Here is a 19,861-nt window from a genome sequence, read left to right as displayed (position 1 = left end):
TGGCCACAAGAGAGGGATCAAAACACACACAAAAAGGGAAACACATCATATTGTGGAAGGAGGGAAGAAGAACATTCATACAACTCTGTTCTTGAAGATATCTACTGATGATTTTGGCGACCAAAGAACCACACATACTAATGCACCAGGCCAAGACGGGGAAAAGGAAAGTGTGTTTGGGGATGTGTGCGTGTCCATGTGTGCATGGCTGCTAAGACGGCATTCATGTCTGATCTCATTCAGTCAATGATTTAACCACCAGCTCAATAAAAAACACTTACATTATCATGTTATAGGCCAATAAATTAGGGCCTCCAGACGACAAATGAAGGCGCATCAAGGCTGAAACTATATGTAATGAGTAGGAGGGGTACACTCTGGTCACATATTAATCATGCTGCTTCGATTGGAGGTTTGAGAGTTCAAATGGGAGACAGCTTTACTCACTGTCATGGCCAGTTCATTCAGTGTTGCATTTGGCAAAATGTGCTTATCCACACTGACACATTGATGCCAGCAGATGAAGCCATCAAAATTTTAGCTCTATTTCAATGGTGGCCAACAGGGATTTATGAGCAAAGCATCATGGGATTAATTGTCAAGCCACAGATATAAAAGAAAATCAGGGGAAGGTGGAAAATGTACAGAAATATTTTATGGAAGTGCTGTTGCATTCATTGGAAACGTTGTGGGTCCAAAGGATTTAGAGGGTCTGCATGGTTCCTTTCACAGAGGCAAACAGATCCAAACTAAACAGAGAAACTGGACTTTATGGTGCTGTCAGCCTGTAATATTATTAAATCATGAATGAAATATAAAATATGATTTCCTCACAATCAAATTAAGCTGGCTTTAATTATAAATTGACGGAATCTTCCCTTTCAGCCCACATAACTCACATAAGTTAAGTTTGGTCAGACATCCAAGGACTGTTGCCTTTTTAAAAACATCTGCTAATGACATATTATTTTATTCTTTTTTTTGTTTTGTCTTGTATTTTATCAAACACTACACTTCTCTGGTTTGTTGTTTAAAGATGATGATATTCAACTCATATTTGTGGTAATTTAATTCATGTTCATGGGAATCGCAGTAATGAAATTTTTTTGTATTTTATGCACCTTTGAACTTTGCGTGAAAAGTGGCTTTATAAGAAAAGAGTTACTATTGTTATTGTAGTATGTACTACAGAGAGCTGTAACTCTATTAGCTTTTTGAACAGATATCCTGCAGCGTTAGCTTTGTCGGTCCACTAAACCACTGACATTTCCCTGTTTCTACACTTGTCTTCAGTGGAGAAGAAGACAGGTGCGTAACAACTCAAGGACCTTCACAGTCACACGGACCAAACACAGTCTTGACAGCAACTGGGAAGATCAGTGACTGAATGTCGCCCTCCTCTGGTTCACTTCAGGCATGTTAAGTTTTGCACACGAGTCTGATAAGAATAAAAGTCATCAAGCAAAACAACAAAAACATTTGCATTCAAAAAACTGTAGGCAGAAAAAAAATATAAACTGTTGAACAATTGCTTTCATTATACAACGAACAAAGCATCTATTAAGCAATGCAAGCATTTATTTAAAAACCAGGTAGATTAAAAAAAACTATATCTTCTTTATCTATTTATTTATTAATTTAGTTATTTTTACTTTTTGACATACTGCAGTTGTCTGCCAGCTATAATTTCTATGTTTTAGCTGTCTAAGTAGCTGTGAAAAGGATGACTTATAAAAGTATGTTAGCAATTCATTTTGTTGCAGTTTAATTCGGCAACATTTTGATAACAGCTGTGCCAACGACTGTGGCACAAATTTACATTATTGTAAAATAATCTGTTTCGTGTCAATATTGATTCTTGCTGTTGTGATGTGAAAATTGTCTGTAAGGTATCTGCCCATATACCTGCACTGAGAACATGCATGTAAGCAAGAGATAGTTTTAGTCGGTAATGAAATGTCAGCGTTGAAACCACATGTACACTACCCAGTGAGGGTAAAATGTCCTTACACAAAATATAAAGCAGTAGCGCTTTAGCTAAATTAAATCAGCAATTGTTTAAAATATATTTAAACTGTTGATCAATTACTATTGAAAAAACAGATTTCTGACAGAGAGAAAATTCTAGTATTCTTCTTTTCTCAATTGTTCTATTATCAGCATTACTATATCCTTGTTTAAATACATATATATATATATATATATATATATATATACATAATATTTTTTCTTAGATGGGCTATAGTCGGAAGTTGCTGTTACAGAATCTACCTTTTCCTTTTTGTTTACTGATCCTGTGTTGTTGTGTGTCCTCCTAAAGCTGGTGGGATGAGATATCTCAAAGAAGATGAAGAAGGAAAAAGGACCTTTGAATAATGTTCAAAAATGTATTTATACTGGATTTACTTTTATATTTGTTGTGTTTTAACACAACACAAGCCTCTTCCATGCTCATTGTTCCGTGTTATTTGGTGTACCGTTTCTGCATGGTGCGCCTTGCTTTGAGCCACTCAGGAGTCGAGGAAGTCATTACGTCATATTTGTGGGCCGAAGTCTGTCGGAGCGAAGGGGGCTTTCTTCTTCTGCCATTCGTATGCCGTAGCCTCGTCATCTGTTTGGGACAATAATAAATGCCATCTAATGAAAGCAAGTGTTAATTTTGGTGTGGGGATTCGCCATCCGAAACAAACCGGCTCTGTCTGCGTGAAATAGGGAATGAACGACGAGACAGCATCGGACAGCTGGAAGAGAAACTCCGGGTGCTCCAGGTGAGGCTGCTCAGAGGCTAAGATAGCGTAGCACATTCCCAAGTAAGCCTCCGGAATTAGATAGGTCCTGTTATTTGGAGATTTTCTGCCCTTTCGAGGCCCCTGATGTTAATTCTGGTTACCATAGTTCTAAACCATATGGTAAAATGTCACATACAGTAGCCCTGCCTTCAATAACCTCCATCTTAACAACGACAGTCTGCTTTTAATCACTTAGTTAACTTGAATTATAGTTGATTACTGTTTCTTATGATATGTACTGTAAACGATTGCTCATTCCATAAATTATGATGTCCTTGTTGGTCATAAGTGTGTTGTAACCTGAAGAGCTTCAGGTGGTCAAACACCGAGGATAAACTTAATACACGAATTCTGATTCACACTATTGAGATGAAACCATTCAAACGTCAAAACATTCAGCTCATTTAGGAGAAAGGTTTCTACGTTCAACTCTCTCATGTCTAGGATCATTTTTAACATCTAGGTCATTTAAATTAATTGACAGAATCTTCAAATCGTCTTTTCTCAACTACAAAATGTGTCTCCCTCCACATACTTCGAGTTAGAGACACTATTCAAACTTGTAAAAATGTTTCAAATGTTCACAAAACATTGGGTTCTCCATCGTTCAGACAAATTACACTGCAGGTTTGATAACTGATTCAGTCAAATTCAGTGTTTATAATGGCACTCAATGGGGAAGGACTCTATAGTGCTAAAGTTACAGTTAACTGGTAGATTGAAAAAAGCTAAAATCCCAAAAAACAACGACAATACCACACTTCAGATCAAATGTTTCACAGATGATTTGGTAGGATTATAACATGTTTTATACCTTTTTTGCAGTAACTAGCCACAGATTCTGTCACTACTAATATTAGAGGACATTTACCATATTCATACAATTCCATTCAGGTCTTCAATGAGTTTTTAAAAATGACATATTTTTTAGCAAGTTTAGCTAAGATCATTCAGCTGCCATAATCCAGAAATCTGTATTAACACTGTTTTTGTCCAATAAAACGCATTCTGTAGTTTATGTTAGGTTAATTTATGAAGAGTTCTTTACGGTGATGACTTTATACATTTAACTGTTTTCTATAATGATTTGATGTGCTTGCATGTAAATCTGAATGCAAAGACTTGGCCACCATGCAATCCTGCCTTTTTAGATCTGTGTAAATTGTTTTTGGAATGAGATTGGCTAACTCCCACCATCCAGAAACATGCAGGTTAAGTTAATTGGTGATTCTAAACTGACCCTAGGAGTCAGTGTCAGTGTGTATGCTTGTTTGTCTCGTTTCTCTCTGTGGGGCTCTGAGATGGACTGGCGGCCCGCCTCTCTCCCAATGGTAGCTGGAACAGCTATTTTAGCTCGTCTCATGCAGGTTTTCTTTCCTCCATGTAGTATTGAGCAAATGCTGGCTGTGAATCCCGGAAAGACGCCCATCAGTCTGCTGCAGGAGTATGGAACGCGGATAGGTAAAACCCCAGTGTATGACCTGCTGAAGGCCGAGGGACAGGCCCACCAGCCCAACTTCACATTCCGCGTCTCCGTCGGAGAGATCAGCTGCACCGGCCAAGGGCCCAGCAAGAAGGCAGCCAAGCACAAAGCAGCTGAGGCTGCTCTGAAGATGCTCAAAGGAAGTCTTGGAGGTCCAGTTGGAGTCGCTGTTGTTGTGGACGGATTTATTGGGGTCGACGTGTCAACTGATGGAGACTGGTCAGTGTCGTACTTTCTTTTGAGTTTTTTAAGAAGAAAAAAATGTTGATCTAGCCATTTTTGACAATGCTCTACGCATCTAATGACTAACTGATACGCAGGATGTTTCGACACTGAGCAATTGCAAGACAGAGGTTTGTGCGGTTTCAGTATTTCGAAACAGTGTTTTCTTTTATCTCAACTTCTGTGTAGCTCCCCGTCAGACATGAAGACCTCGAGCAGTTCTCAGCAGTCTGAATGTAACCCTGTAGGGGCTCTTCAGGTAAATAAACTCATTTTGTTAGGGTTAATGTATTGTTATTTGCTGTCTATTAGTACATGCTCAATTTTTTTCGTGTCATGACAATTTTTGTATAGTTTACAGTTTTTTGTACACTTTCTTCTTCTTTTTTTTTTTTTCTTTTTCTTGTTGATTTGTCAGGAATTGGTGGTGCAGAAAGGATGGCGATTGCCAGAGTACACGGTCACCCAAGAGTCTGGTCCAGCACATCGCAAAGAGTTCACTATGACCTGCAGAGTCGAGAGATTTGTAGAAATTGGTACTTTCCATAATGTAAAATTCGTACATTATATTTAACATGTCATATACACCCTGTCCTCATGGATTCCACAGACATGACCATCACTAATGAACAATTAAAGTAACCGCGCTACTGATGAAATAATATTAATGGAAAACGACTAATTGAAACGGAAGAAAGTCACGTCTTTAATGTTAGCTCTCTACTCTGATAAAATTATACCAGTTAGATTGGAGGAGATATGAAATCTGATATGTTCTTTAGGATTTTATGTCTTACTGAATGACAGTCAGTGAGTTGATCAGTAATCTCCTGTTTCTCTTCAGGAAGCGGTACATCTAAGAAGTTAGCCAAGAGAAATGCAGCTGCTAAGATGCTGTCGCGTATCCATGATGTCCCAGTAGACCTGAGGAGCAGCAATGATGCTGACACTGAAGAGGATACGTTTAACGTGGTGAGAGCCAAATACAAGTTACCACAGTTAATTATGAAGCATCGTTAAAGGAAACGATGCACAACTTCTCATATAAAGTTACAGGTCGAAACAACATTCTCATACAAAATCTATTTTTTATTTATTCTTTTGCTAAAGTTGATTCTCCCTTGAATACTATTTTAGCAATGTAGATTATACCCTGTTCACACATTTATACCTCATTCATTTTGCTGCCCGTATTTTGAAAAATGTCTGTTAACTGCTGTACCCTCAACCCATACGCACAGCACTTGGGGAACAGCAGAGCAGAGTTGGGCAAAAGTAAAGGCTTTAGCTGCACATGGGACTCTCTGCGTAATTCAGCTGGAGAGAAGATCCTCCAGCTTCGCAGCCACCCTCTTGGTATGCCCTCTGACTCCAACTTCTGCTCTTTGCTGAGTGACCTGTCTCTGGAGCAACGCTTTGATGTCAGTTACCTGGATCTAGGTGAGCTCACAATCTGTTGCTCACTTTCACTTGTGCAGAGCACCACATTCCTGCCAGACTGACGGTTGATACTGACAGAAATAAAGAGACTTGGATATCTTGTCTGTTTTGCAAGAAGTTCTAGATTGGAGTTATTAGCACGTAAAAGTGAGCTTTGGAAACTCCTAAGTCAGTGGAGGTGTCTCGCTGCTGTAACATTTTGTTTACACAAGAGCTGGGCTGTCATCGGTTCCCAGATTTATTGCTGCCTCCCCAATCTCCACCAGTCAGACACGGGCAAAAACGTTTGGAGTGTTTTATCATTTTTTTTGTTATGATTAACATCCTGTTTTCTTTATCTGTGTTTATTAATTTGCAAAGTACGTGCTGTCATTAATCTTATCGCGTTTTTGGTGAAATAACTTGCAATGTTTTGAGCACGTATCACTCACAACACGGAACGTGACCTGGCTTTGTCCCTCAACCAAAAAGTTCATCATCTTCTTTTAATTCTGTTTCGACTGGTTACCTAGGGTATGATATGTATTGCTAAATGCTGCAAAACCTCAGATAGGAAGTAAAAGCATTTAAGAAGCATACATGTCATCGTAAGTCGACTAAGATTTGCAAACGCCAGTGAAATCTGAATCTGAATCTGGTCTAAGTAGGAATACGTCTGTTCATACCCACTGATGTTGGAGACGCCTTCTCCTTTATCCAAAGCAGTGATGATGTTGGAAATATATATTTTCTGCTAAAAATCTGACAGAATCCCAGCGTTTAGAACATGTACTTTAGACTAATTTTGTTCCGTCTTGTTTCAGAAGAGCGCAGTCTCAGCGGCCTGTGTCAGTGTCTGGTAGAACTGTCCACACAACCAATCACTGTGTGCCACGGCTTTGCTCCGAACGTGGACGCTGCTCGAGCCAATGCAGCTCACAATGCACTGCAGTACCTCAAAATCATGGCAGGAGGGAAATGATGGACCTTGTTGATTTCCTCCTCACAGACTCCTACTCCCGACAACACATTGCCATCATATGTTACCTCTTTGGACAACAGAGGCGTTTTGTGATGAATATAGACAAACGTAAATTACCTCAGATTGGAAAATAGACACTTTATCTGCACTGAAATTAACACCAGTTCTTTTTTTTACTCCTTCTGATGTCTGATAGGTGCCAGTGAAGATTTAGTTGCTTATGAACTCATGAATTTGTCACAAATTGAGTGCTTTTAAAAAAAAAAAAATCATTTTTACATTTATTATCCATATCCTCCATGGTATTTTCTTAATTGTAATGTTTTAAAAGGTATGTATTTGAAAATATGCACGGTGCTTTTTCAGTGAATTTTATGTCTCAAACAACAACGAAACACATTCTGTTGCAGCAAAGAACTGTAAAGCTCAGAGGGGGTGCTTGTAGATAATTGGGTATAGGAATCACTGTTTATTGGTGTTTTTTTTTTACATCAATGGAATTGATGTAAAAGAAACTCCAGCATTCCTTTTGTGGCGAGAGACTGCTAAATAAATCAATTATTTCAAAATGATTTAACAAATGACTTTGCATGAGTCTTTACAAATGCAACTTGGTAATTCATTCGAACTGTAGACACTCAAACCGTTTGTCACTGTCGTGTTCTTACTCTTTAGCCATGGTTTCTTTGAGATTATAAAGTCAAATTAGTTGTATATTTTTGGAAATCGAATCGTCCTTGTCACGTTTCACAGTCATTAAAGTTGCGCACTTGTGCCTACTTCTTTGTATTGGAGTGCGGTATTTGCATTAGGGGTACTATTTATTAACTATCTTTTTCTGTTGAACAAAGACACAATTCAGCTGAAACAGGAAGAGGTACAGTGCATCTTATGAGGGAGCTTTGTATCGCTAAAATCATTAAACATACTAAAATCTCTTTTTAGCTTCCATGTCATACAACAGACAAATAAGGATATCACGTGTTCTCATGTGGAGTTGAATTATTATTACCTCAGTAATTCTTTTTGTGTGCAATGCCCAACACAGACCCGCCATTTTCCAGATTATTCTTTATGTCAATTTGATGATGAATATTTCAAACTGACAGTGATTTTCCCAGATTCTATTCTGCCTACCTGGTGTGACTCGATGTAAGGTTTTACTACTACTAACTTACCTGACTGTAGTTTCGTGTCGGTTGATTTAAAAGAAAACTTACACTCGGCTGCATTAAGTACTGGAAATAAAGTCTGGACTACTTACAGTAAGAAACTATCTTTCTGCACTGCAGGCTTAACACATTTCTTTACATCACACTTCTGCAGGATGTGACAATAATTTTGTTCCAAGAAGAGGAAAGGAATTTTTTTTTCTCAGATTACTGAGACAAGGAAGTTAAGTGTTTGTTTTTTTATTTAACTTTGGGTGCTGACACTAGTAATGTGAATGCTTACATTCAATTTGAGAGACCACATTGTACTGACAGATGCAAATGTTGGACAAAAAGAGATGTAAATGATCATATTAGCTCCACGGGAAATTGTTGCTGTTTTCAATAAAACATTTTTGTAAGTATTACAGTTGTGCTTCACTTTATTAAAGTAGTCCTCTTAAGATATAGTCCACACTGCGTTGCATCAAAATGTTTACTTATTCACAATATTCTATGATTAGTACGAGCACTTTCTCCCGAAGTTGAAAATCTTCAGACTGTGTCCTCTGAAAACTGCACATTTGAAGATATTTTATTCATTTGGAGATTTTTTGTTTGTTTGTTTAAGTCCCAACTTGGATCCACTGTCATTAAAAAAAATTAAATGTATAAACAGTAAAAAGGTTCTCAGGTATTGCTGTACACACTGGCCTCATTGTTTTTCCATAATCTACTGTGTCTGTCTGCTGAGGGGCTGATGTCTTCGTCTGCGTAGCCGCTGCTGTCGGACTGCATGCTGTCACCCCGAACCACTTCACCTATAGAAACACACAAACACAGTCAGTTGTGCTCCATGTGCTGCAAACTACAAAACAAATCCAGCTGCAGTCTGACCTGAATTGGCGCAGGAATGAATACACCTGCACAGCGACCTGTATATGCACGTGCCTGTCAGAAAGCTCCTCTCTGGAGCTCACATGTACATCTGTTTTTACATCAGTTTGTCTGAAACCTTCTACAGTGAGCCCAAAGTGAAGTATCACTTTGTATAGCACGAAAGAAGAAGTATGACGAGAAACATTGTGTATTTTCAGATAATGCATGGGTGGCTGGTGTTAGCTGCTTACACCCTTCTCTTCACACATTTATAATGGTTTTAACTATGGTTTTTGCTAATTAAGTCAGCAGTGTGATGACCCCACAGACTGCACTTGCGCCTAAAGTTAAGTTATGTTTCTGTGAAATGTGATCATGAAAAACACATACAGTTGCACAAACAGAATATTGACATGCTCTACCTCTGTTATGATGTCTTTGGGACAGTGGTGAGCTGGCTGTTCTTGTAGCTTCTGACTGTCCAAAATCTTCCTCTCCTGCACTATGCACCTGTGGACACAGAAGGTATGAAGTTTATTTTACATACTGTATATCTGGTTTAAGCCTCCTCCACCAAAGAGACTACACCATGAGGAATTGTAAACCATTGGAGCTGAACAACATATCATTTCATCATCAAGATCACATTGTGCACTTATACATAAACTGACAGATGCTCTGTGGCCCATCATGGAGCTCTGAATAAACCTATTTACAGAGACGGAGTTTCAGTAAGTGTTTCATTTTCCTGTCCCTGATGTATTTACATAGGAGGTTTTGCAAGCATGTCAGTACAATGATCCTGCAGTACCAAACACATTTCAGAAAACACAAAGCCAAATTCTGAACTACATAACTGAAAACAAAGTTACATTACAGAACAGATAACCATGAAAAGCTGTCCCTTATTTTCCGTAAAGTTGGAGTGCCGGGCCACTTCTCTAATCACCTTGCAAGCCTTTCTTATACCTTCTTCACCCTCTCAGCACTGTTTGTCTTGTACCCTCTTTCTCTAATCCATCCATTCATCCACCCATCCATCCAACCTCCCCAACATCTCATCCCTAAACCATCACATCTCTCATCATCCAAGTTGGCTCAGGTCATTCATCTCCTAACATGGAACCCTCCAAGCCCAAGTTCAAAACTTCAAGTCCATCTGCTGCTCCATTCACTCGAGCCAATACTCTTTATTAAACCAGTAAATTCACATTGTTGTGGCACGGTCCTTACAATTGAAGTGTTTCCTGTTTTGTGTTTTTAATTCTGTTTTCTATGAGCCGTGGAACTAACACAATGTGATAATAAATTTTATATAATATAATAGAGGTGATGAAGATGGATGTGAGTTAAAAAATTTAAAAAAAGATAGATGATCGAGATTGCTTTCAGGCTTAGTTTTCTTTGTTTTACAACTCACTCATTATGATGTGGCGCAACATATGTTTGAAATTTCAAGCCTGGAGTGACACACATGGCACATCAACATTTTCAAGGCAGATTATTTTATCATTTTAAATATAAATCAGCTTTAAATTAAATATAACATGATAATTCATCACTCTGTTTTTCAATTTGCATTCATTCTTGCTCCACTTTTAACTGACGTCCACTGTTATCATTCATAGTTTTGTTAGTTTGAGCCCTCATACCCTTTTGGGTTGTATTTTGTCAAATGTTGTGCCACCATATTGTCTAACTGCGTGACAATGACCAATTAAAGTCTCTATGACATAAAAAAATGTTTAACTTTAAAAAAAAAAAAAAAACGTTTTAGCTCATAACTAAGAACAGTCTTAAGAAACAGTGTAAAAGCAAAATATGATAAAGCAACTGTGCTGGCTGTTCCTGGAACATCAGGACACACTACTGTTACTTTTGACCACGTCTTTTTTACACATCTGATCACACCATAAAGCCATGCTTGACAACGCAGTAAACAAAACCAGCTGTGAAAGGAGCATATTTCATGTTTAAATATGACTGTTTTTTCAATTTCATTAGTTTGAACCCATTTACAGAGTTGGCCTTTTCTTGTCTTTTCTGTTATGTTTACTATGTACTTTAGCCCATATTCACGTATAGCTATCAATTTGTCACGTTGATTCATCTATGAAATTTAAGAATGATCTTTGTTCCACCAAAATCAACCTGACCATCGTGTGAGTGATACAATAAAGCCACACAAAAAGCTGTTCGGTGATACTGTGCAACTTATCATCACATTGTGAGTGATGTTATATATCTTTCAACATCATTCAGGCTTAGATTTCATACATATTCTAAATGTGAAGTGCTGCTGTGAAACACTTTACCTCCTCCAGCTCGAACGAGTTAACCTGCTGACGGTTACTGGGGATGTGGCCCAGGCCAGGATGTGTCATTGGATTCAGGTACTGTCTCTCCCCTTTTTTAAATGACTCCTCACACGCCTGCATCAATGAGACAGGTGAAGCATGACTGGAATCTGCTGAAGACAAAGACACATCTTCCCCTTCCAAGCCGGTCACAGTGATGCAGTAATGAGGATAGCTGCTGTTCTCCTGAACGTCAACAGCACCTCCAGAAGAGGCAACGTCATCCGTCTGCGAGTCCTCTTTAGTTTCAGAGATTAGGATTTCTGTACACTGTTTGTGTGATGCAAAGCACGATTTATCTATGCTTTCTGTCACAGAGGAAATTTTAAATGAACTGTTCGTGCTGTGTGTGTTTTGACAGAAGAAAGGTGCCTGGTGTACACTCTCGACTATCTGCGGGCAGATTAGATCATAGGTAACCATGGCAACAGGACTTAGCTCTGTTGTCTTTGTGTCACTTTGAATCGCATATGGGCCTGGCTCCAGCTGACATGAGGGCAGATGTTCTATTTCTATCACAGTATCTCCTGATAATGATGACGCCAGAGATGTTCTTATACTGTTACTCATGCCGTCAAGACTTGTTTCTATGACACTGGTCTCCCCAATATCAGCATTATCTGTTTGTTTTTTGTCCTGCAGCTCTTTATGATAGATTTCATTTTCATTCTGATGAATGTCTCCATTCTCCACAGTCTGCTGTGCTTGCTCCTTTTGTCCACCACCTGTAAACAGCCTCACATCCACATCTGAATTACTCCTTTTATGTTCTCCCAAATCCAGCTTTTTGGCAGGTCCAGTTTTGACTTTCAGGACAATATCCACAACTTCAGGAAGACTAGATCTTTTCCTGGGTGAGGGCTGCGGAGAGGTGGAGTCTGACCCACGGGGAGAGCCAGTGTAGAGACACATCTTGTTGACAGTGTCTTTCAGCCTCTCCACTGGAGAGCGCGGCTCACTGCGAACGCCGGTCCTAAACCGTTCGATCTTCTCCAATGGAGAAGAGAAGTTAAACTCCGGCGTGGCCAGTTTCTGCAAAGGAGTGCGCGACACGTGGGAGTAGAGAGAATAGAAAGCATTGGCCATAGCTGTGAGCACTTGAACTTGTCTGAATCGACCTGTGAAAAGAAAAAGAAAAAAAAAGAAATAGAATTAGTTCAAATATCTCATTATCAAGCAATATCATAAAGAGACTCTCATGTCCAGAGGTTGGAAGTAATGAAGTACAAATATTTGTCATTGTGATTAAATGGAATTTTCACGTATCTGTACTTTATTTGAGTAGTAATTTTTTTAACACAAATATCAGTATTTCATATTCCTTATATTTTCAGTAGAAGCGTCTTACTTAAGTTTTAATTAGAGCTGTATGTTCAACATGTGACTTCTTAGTGTCAGTGTCGGGGTAAATGTAAGAGTGGGTCTGTGAACCATTTAAACAGCTTTTCGCTAGCCTACTTTAAGAAATGTTAAAAACTGGACTAAAGATTCATTGTTTTGTTTGTAACTGTTATGTTATATATAAAAATGTATTGTCCCTAAATTGAATGGTTATCCAAGAATGCATCCTTGGTTTTAATATATTAGAAGGAAATAATCAATTATTATAATTTCTTTGCTTCACTGTGTACCTTTCCAACATCAAGATCAGTTTTAACTAATATAGAGGGAACCGTGACATGAAATGAGTTGACATAACAATCTCCTCTCCTATTCACTGACACTCTACAGATGTAACAGGCGGTAACGATGACACATATCTAAACACAGAGGAGAGATGCAATTTGTCATTTCTGTGACAAGAAGAGCCAATAACTTTTGACTTAGATGAAACTTATCCAGAAAACACTGCAGATGGCGCAGATTTGATGCAGTGAGTTGTTCGTCATCCATGGCCTCATTTGAGCTGTCTGGTGAGATGTGAGGATCAGTTGGCATAGCTCTCCAAAGCTAAGCTAAGATGTGGAATGTTATTTATTTTTTTGTTTTTTTTCTTTTTGCTTTTAATCAAACTTACAATTAAAGTACATTTCAGAGCCTTCTCTTTTTCCTTTTACTTAAGTAAAAAATTTGATTCAGTACTTCTACTTTAGTCAGTCTTTTCTTTTTTTTTTTTTACAAGGGTATATGTACTTCTGCTCAGGTAAAGATTTTCTAATGTTTTTTTTCAACCTCTGCCCTTGACAAAGTCCTACTGAGAAGTGTAATAACTCATTAGTATTACTGGCAAGAGATAGGCTGGGGTCTTCCTCTCGAATCCGCCGTATCTGTGAATCCAGGAAGAGGCGGAAGTTGATGCCCTGAGCCTGAGACGGAAAGGTGAAGAAGCGAGGAGGGATGCGCACTGTGACCTGTGGCTCTTCGCAGCCAAAACCCAGCTCATACAGAGTATCCTCTGCATTCTCTGAATACAGCTCCAGGACCTCTGGCACACTAAGAGGGGGCGATCAAATGTTTTGCACACAATTGTAAAAGTTGTAACCAGTAAGGTCTAATGCAAACACTGAAAAGAAGAAAACTGTGGAATAGAACAGAACAACCATGCTATGGTTATCAAGGTAAAAAGAAAAGAAAAAAAGCCGGCAAAAAGACTGATACTAATGAAGATTATTAATTTAAGAAGCTTCAAATAATCAAATAGGCCATTCAGAGACAAAGAGCCTGGGCACTAGTTTTCATATCTTTAGAATGATAAGTCTTTTTAAAATATTGAAGCCTCACCTTGACACAGTTTTCCAGGTGGAGGAGGAGAGGCAGCTGGAGGCCATGCTGTGGCCCAAGTTCAGTGATGGCAGACATAGTCTCTGACGAGGGGTACTACACACAGGACACGTGAAAGAAGTTGTGATGCCTATAACCTTCAAATTAGTTGAGGGACAAATGCCTCGCTCTGATTTCGGCTTACATCATCAAAAGCAAATTTAGATAAACTGTATGCCAGAGGAACAATGCCAAAAAAAATCATTTGGTCTCTTCATTTTGAGTAAAGGAGGGGTTAACAACCGACCTGCTGGCGAGTCTGCTGCGCTGCGTTTTGAAGGAAGGATGCCGTGCCAGGCTTTGTTGTCAGTGCAGAGGAAGAAAAAGAAGAACAGACATTTTATTTAAGATTCTTAAGACTTATTTAGTCAATTCAGGGGGTCATGTGTCTTGTGCACAAAAGGTCTTCTTTGAAATCCTTAAACAGTTAAAGAGCATTATCAAATCTGCAACTCATTATTCAACAGAACCAGCATCAATATGCAGGGATGTGAAGAAACTGGACATGTGCTTTTAACTGGAGTAGTAGTTCCCATTTCTCCGGGTTTTAACAAAGCAAAATGTAAGAAATCGCTCATTTGAATGAATTATGTTGTTGTGAGGTCATCGGGAAATGGAGGTAAACCTGTAAAAGGTGGATATCAGCACAGTGACCATGCCTTCATATGTAATCGATGGGAATGTTTACTAGTTTCAGAGTAAAACATTCTCCTTGTTTCATGTTGTATGTTATTTCATTGTTATATGATAACAGCTCATTACGGTTGCTACTCACCCAGCTTCAGGTATAATTTCTTCACTGCTTAAAACAGAAGCTGGAACAAAAGAAAAAAAAAGGTTTCATGATTAAATAGATGTATGTAAGTTTATTTCCAAATCTACATAAAGTATATGTCTTTATGCATGAAATCAGTTTGTTGCCTTGGTCATTTTGAGCCGTCATGTTCACAGGAGCTGAAACATTAGAACCAGGTACGTTAGGTTTCATTCACGCGCCGTGCTTATGAAAGATAAGGTGATAAGAGGTTATGCAGGTATTTTCATACCACAAAACTTCCCCTCTATCCTAACCTTCCTTAATTTGCAATTCCACTATCAGCCTTTAGCTCATGCATAAAAGCCAAATAAACACCAAATTCCTGTTTCCTGATTCAATACAATGTTATTAGTTATGACTTCTTTGCATTGTATCAAAGTGCAACCAAAATGCTATCCAGGCAGTCTGCTATCTCTGTTCATGTTCGAGCCTACTTTTTTAAATAACAAGTACTCTGAAAACATAACAGTAACAGATGTTACTTTAGAATGGTTATATTGCAGTTACTATAAACCAAACATTAAATAACCATAACCAAATCACTCCAAATTTTAGACGGAAAACATGCTGCAGTTTCAAAGCTGTAATTTGAATTCAACTAAATAAACGACTGTTTACTCTATTTATTAACAGATTGAAAGTTTCGATGAAATGTGATATTGTTGAGCTAACATCCACAGTTTTGACGGTGAGATCCAGGCATTTCCCATCAGGCCCTGAGACTTTGCAGTCAGTGCAGCCACCTTCATCTTATCATCAGCTTTGTTTACATCGACAAATATTTCTTCAATCTGGTTAAAATAATTTTGATTAGATATTCCACCTTAAAAAGTATACATGGACACTGAGTAATGAGATTTCTCTTTCATGTGCAATGTTCTGCATGCTAATGCACCAGCAGAGAACAATTAAAATTCAACACCAGATTTTCTAAAAAAAAACATTTCCTGCCTCATGCCTCATTTGTTTCCCTCATGTGTGTTTGTGTTTATGTGTGTGTGTATTATTCATGTCATGATGACATAAAGATGAAGATTTCATTTAAAGTTAGGTCTAAATCATGCTTTGGATAAGTGTTAGACAAGTTGTGGTTATGATTAGGAATTTATATATGTCAACTTAATTTCCTTTGAAGTGACGGAAACTTTATGCTGCCTGAGAGCATGTGTGTTTGTGTGTATGCATGAGCTGTGTTTGCAGTGTTTGTGAGCTCACCATCAGCTCCAAGACTCAGGTCATCGGCAAAGTTGTTGGCTTGCAGCACAGACTCTAAAGAAACACATAATCAGTGATTTAAATTTGTGTGAATAATAACACGCACATTTTTGGTGTGAAAGTACAAATGAACGAATACTGAATACTTCCACTTTTCCTTTGAGTATTTGTGTTAATTTATACTCCACCGTAACTCTAAAAGAAACAGTGTGCTTTTTTTTTCTAGGGGTTATTAGCTTTGGATAAGATATACTGTTAGAGGTTTGAGAACTAAGTTGAATAAAAAATCTGCTCCACCACAACCAATGATAACAGTAAATGTAATTAACCTTCCAATTATATATTCTGTACTTTACAGGAGACATTCCTCAGACTTATGAAGTCACTTACTCTGGATATTTGCAAGGAAATTGCAAATAATGCATTTTAAGCAACATTTTCAAGGCTTTGACACTGTAGTGTAAGTAAAGAACCTTTAGACCTTCAACACATAAAAAGTGCAACATTAAACTATACAGAGTTGAATTTCATTGACCTCATCAACGGTGTTACAGTAACAAGGGTCATTTGTGACAATGTTCGTGTCGGTTCATACTCACCAAAACTGAGCTGGCCAATGTTCTTCGAGCAGGGATCTGACCTGTAAAACATATCTCAATTTTTAACATTTTAACACAGTCAGTGTCATTTGCATGATTCTATCGAATATGTGACTGTGTTTGCATGACTGGTTTCATCTGGCAAATGATAGCAGGCTAGTTACAGTGCAAGTTTGTTAGACCTTGTAATCAGCTTTTAATATGCTGTTAAAGTCTGTCAACTTCCTCCTGTAGAAATCTTGCCATAACCACTGGTTACTCCTTTTGCTGTACCTACTCTATCTGAGTATTACAAGACATCTTGGTGTGGATACAAAGTATGTAGCACCTCAACGGCTACCATGATTGCAGCTTCCTTGTCAGTGACTGACATAAGAAACCAAAGAAATAGTTCCTTCTTCCTCCAGTTGTTTCATAACAGAAAAGAAGGATCTGGTATTTCCTATTGTCTTGCTTTAAACCACAATCAAATTTTAGAAACATGAAATGGCTCAATCTGCCTTTTTTACTCAAGGGCTTGCATCTATGTCCTGACACTTTTAGCTCATAAATAATGATAATGAGACAGATCACATGAGAACAAACTGCCAACTTTTCAACAAAAGGTCAGATCAGTGCACTCAGTTTGTGGTTTTACAGACTGAAATCTATTTTCCCCGATGGAAATATAAGTATGCATCATCTAAGACTATTATGGTGAACAACAGCACTGTGGCTACCATGCAGAACTGTCTTCCTGTAGCAGCTGACTTCAGAGTTTCCACTCTCTGTTTGTTATATGTTATCTACTTTCCAGTGAATTACACCTTGTCCTTCAGCACCTGTGACAGTCAGGGTTCAGAAAATGTTATCTTACAACAAAAAACAAGGTGACTCACCCACAACCAAGGAGCCAGCTCTCAATCTTTCCTGTAAAGCATCCTGTGGAAATAACACACATGAGCAATCCTCATTAAAGAATCATGTTTTTTAAACTGTGATTACGACTTAGGATTTTTACATATATGATGTTTCAGTATGTATTTGTAATAGTTAGACATTTCAGTGAAAGGAAACAGAGCACAAAACACTAATTGGGGGTGTCTTCAAGGAGATGTGTGGTAGGATTCCTCAGAGAACCCTGAGTTTGCTCTCACCGTCAGAGAAGACATCGTCGTCTGCTATAGAGGCAGAGGGGAGGTCGCACAGCAGCCCATCAGGCTCCTCCACAGTGGGCCACTGTCGGCTGCTGTTGATCCAGGCTCGCCGCCTCACTGTGGAGGATGAGCTTTCCATCGCCTCAGTTCACTGTTAGCTAAGAAGCATGGTATGGTTGAAGCTACTGAGACACAAGGACAGACATGTAATGTAGCTTCAGGTTTTCCTTAACTTTGAGACTGATGGCATTTTTTATACTGGCTTCTATTATATTGAGTTTTTTTTCTGCTAGCATCCTTTAACATTAATTACTAGCTAAATCCATGCACAGGAAGTGCCCTCATCAACTCTACTAACTTAATCTGCTGGCAAAATCTTTAAATGGTTGCCCATAGTGGGACTGTGAAACTCTGACAGATGCATTTTGCATGTATCAGCTGCCTACACTACTCCTCACCATCTTTCAATTAATGTTCTGTCTCATCATTTTGAATAATCACCGGTGTGAAAACATTTCATTGACTCATATTTTGAATGATGGTCCTTTATTTATAAAAGTCAGTCTAACTTCACACTGGATACAATAAATACAGCTCTGTTGCATCAAGCTAAAGGGAGGCTAAATTAAAAAGTGATAACTAAATAATGTTTTTTTTAGGCGGGGAGCCAAACTGACAATGACACATTGCAACAGGTGATAGAAATCTAAGTTACTAAAACTAAACGTTTACAGCAGAGTAAACAGATTGAACTACTCATACACTTAATTAAATGATTATGATAAGGCACATTGAACAGCAATAGAGAGCAGACGTATACGGAGACAGTGACTGATAGATCCAAATCATTTCCAATTAAAACATCCAAGGGATAGACAGCGTATGCGTCATTTAAGCAATGTGCCAAAGAGGCTCCATCAGCGCACACAAGTTTAGGTTAGATAAATACAGCGTTAAGGCACATTGAGGATATAGCTAATGATTAATACTGATAAGGATTATAGGATACAACCGACTTTATCTACATGGCTGCGGATGAATTATTCCGTTTTTTGTTAGTCCATAGCGAAAGCCTCTTAAGAGTATACCTGTGGATCTAACCCATGAAATATGAATTTTTGCGAACCGTTGTAATCATCATGCAGGAGTGTTGGCTGTGTGTAAACATGTTCGGAATTTTGACACTAAATAGCGATAAAATCTTGACAAACAGAAAGGAGCTTTACCTTCATCGAATATGCAGGTCTCCAACCATATAGGCTACTAAGACTGGGTTGAAGTCTCAGTTCTGCGTCTGTGGCGCTCTTTCTGTCGTTTCCTGTAAACGCACTGAGGTATCACAAACTTCATTTGCAGCCTCTGCTGAACTGACTGTCAAACTATAGCGAGCGTGCTGCGGCTTTGTCGATGATGGAGAACGCGATTACGGGTCTCTATTGATTTCTGCTGAAGTGCGTCAGCGTTTAACACGGCGGGCTGAAATTGTGCAGATCACCGCGGGTTGAGCTGGCGCCTGTAGGAAGTGATTTTGCATATAATCTGAAACACAAAAGTTATCAGCGTGGGACGCAGCTGCGACACATCCTGCAGAGACAAACGCACCCTGAAACAGGTTGCTGGAAATGTCAGAAGTAAAAGCTGGCTGAACGAAACAAGTGAAAGCATAATGTAGTGTGCGCAACAGAAACACATGACCCAATTACAGCAAAGCAACTACCAGCAACTTATTATTGCTTCTGCATTTCATTCAGCACGAACAAACGTTATAAGTCTGATTTCTTTTTTCTCACAAGTAGTTGTTCAGTTATGAAAGAAAAACCTTTATTTCTATTTTTTCTTTTCAATAAAAGAGCCTTGTGCTATAACAAGGCTTTGTCAACAACAGTCTGACATAATTTATGTTTTACATGATTAAATAGGCTCATTTTCGGTTATGCTTCAGCAAGAAATTTTGATCAATTACGCCTACTCAGATAAACCAGCGTCATTTGTTGCAGGTTTCCTTTACTAGTCATTTGGAGTGACATTTCAAAATAAGATCTACACTGGAGT

General features: G+C 38.5%; 2 protein-coding genes across 5 annotated transcripts; one reads left to right on the top strand and one right to left on the bottom strand.

Moving 5' to 3' along the window:
- Window positions 1-2,555: 2,555 nt before the first annotated feature.
- tarbp2 (TAR (HIV) RNA binding protein 2) lies at window positions 2,556-8,472 on the top strand. Of its 2 annotated transcripts, none has more exons than XM_075461436.1 (7): window positions 2,556-2,768; window positions 4,177-4,491; window positions 4,684-4,753; window positions 4,913-5,030; window positions 5,339-5,466; window positions 5,736-5,934; window positions 6,741-8,472. In XM_075461436.1, the coding sequence occupies exons 1-7, from the start codon at window positions 2,716-2,718 to the stop codon at window positions 6,893-6,895; spliced, it is 1,038 nt and encodes a 345-aa protein (XP_075317551.1). In that variant the 5' UTR covers window positions 2,556-2,715; the 3' UTR covers window positions 6,896-8,472. The 2 variants fall into 2 exon arrangements, with proteins under 2 accessions (XP_075317551.1, XP_075317550.1); XM_075461435.1 differs by having other exon boundaries at window positions 6,738-8,472.
- Window positions 7,341-19,427, bottom strand: tespa1 (thymocyte expressed, positive selection associated 1). Of its 3 annotated transcripts, none has more exons than XM_075461430.1 (12): window positions 19,036-19,427; window positions 17,810-17,994; window positions 17,552-17,594; window positions 16,674-16,714; window positions 16,075-16,128; window positions 14,818-14,857; window positions 14,290-14,340; window positions 14,004-14,099; window positions 13,507-13,715; window positions 11,241-12,400; window positions 9,348-9,435; window positions 7,341-8,867 (listed from the first exon to the last, which is right to left on the bottom strand). In XM_075461430.1, the coding sequence occupies exons 2-12, from the start codon at window positions 17,946-17,948 to the stop codon at window positions 8,737-8,739; spliced, it is 2,052 nt and encodes a 683-aa protein (XP_075317545.1). In that variant the 5' UTR covers window positions 17,949-17,994; window positions 19,036-19,427; the 3' UTR covers window positions 7,341-8,736. The 3 variants fall into 3 exon arrangements, with proteins under 3 accessions (XP_075317545.1, XP_075317544.1, XP_075317546.1); XM_075461429.1 differs by having other exon boundaries at window positions 17,810-17,991; XM_075461431.1 differs by having other exon boundaries at window positions 17,810-17,967.
- Between the last annotated feature and the right edge of the window lie 434 nt (window positions 19,428-19,861).

Source organism: Odontesthes bonariensis, chromosome 3 (assembly GCF_027942865.1).
Source record: "Odontesthes bonariensis isolate fOdoBon6 chromosome 3, fOdoBon6.hap1, whole genome shotgun sequence".
In the NCBI taxonomy this organism is placed as follows: domain Eukaryota; kingdom Metazoa; phylum Chordata; class Actinopteri; order Atheriniformes; family Atherinopsidae; genus Odontesthes; species Odontesthes bonariensis.
Note: the sequence above shows the minus strand (reverse complement) of the source record. Positions and strands in the feature narration are given on the sequence as shown.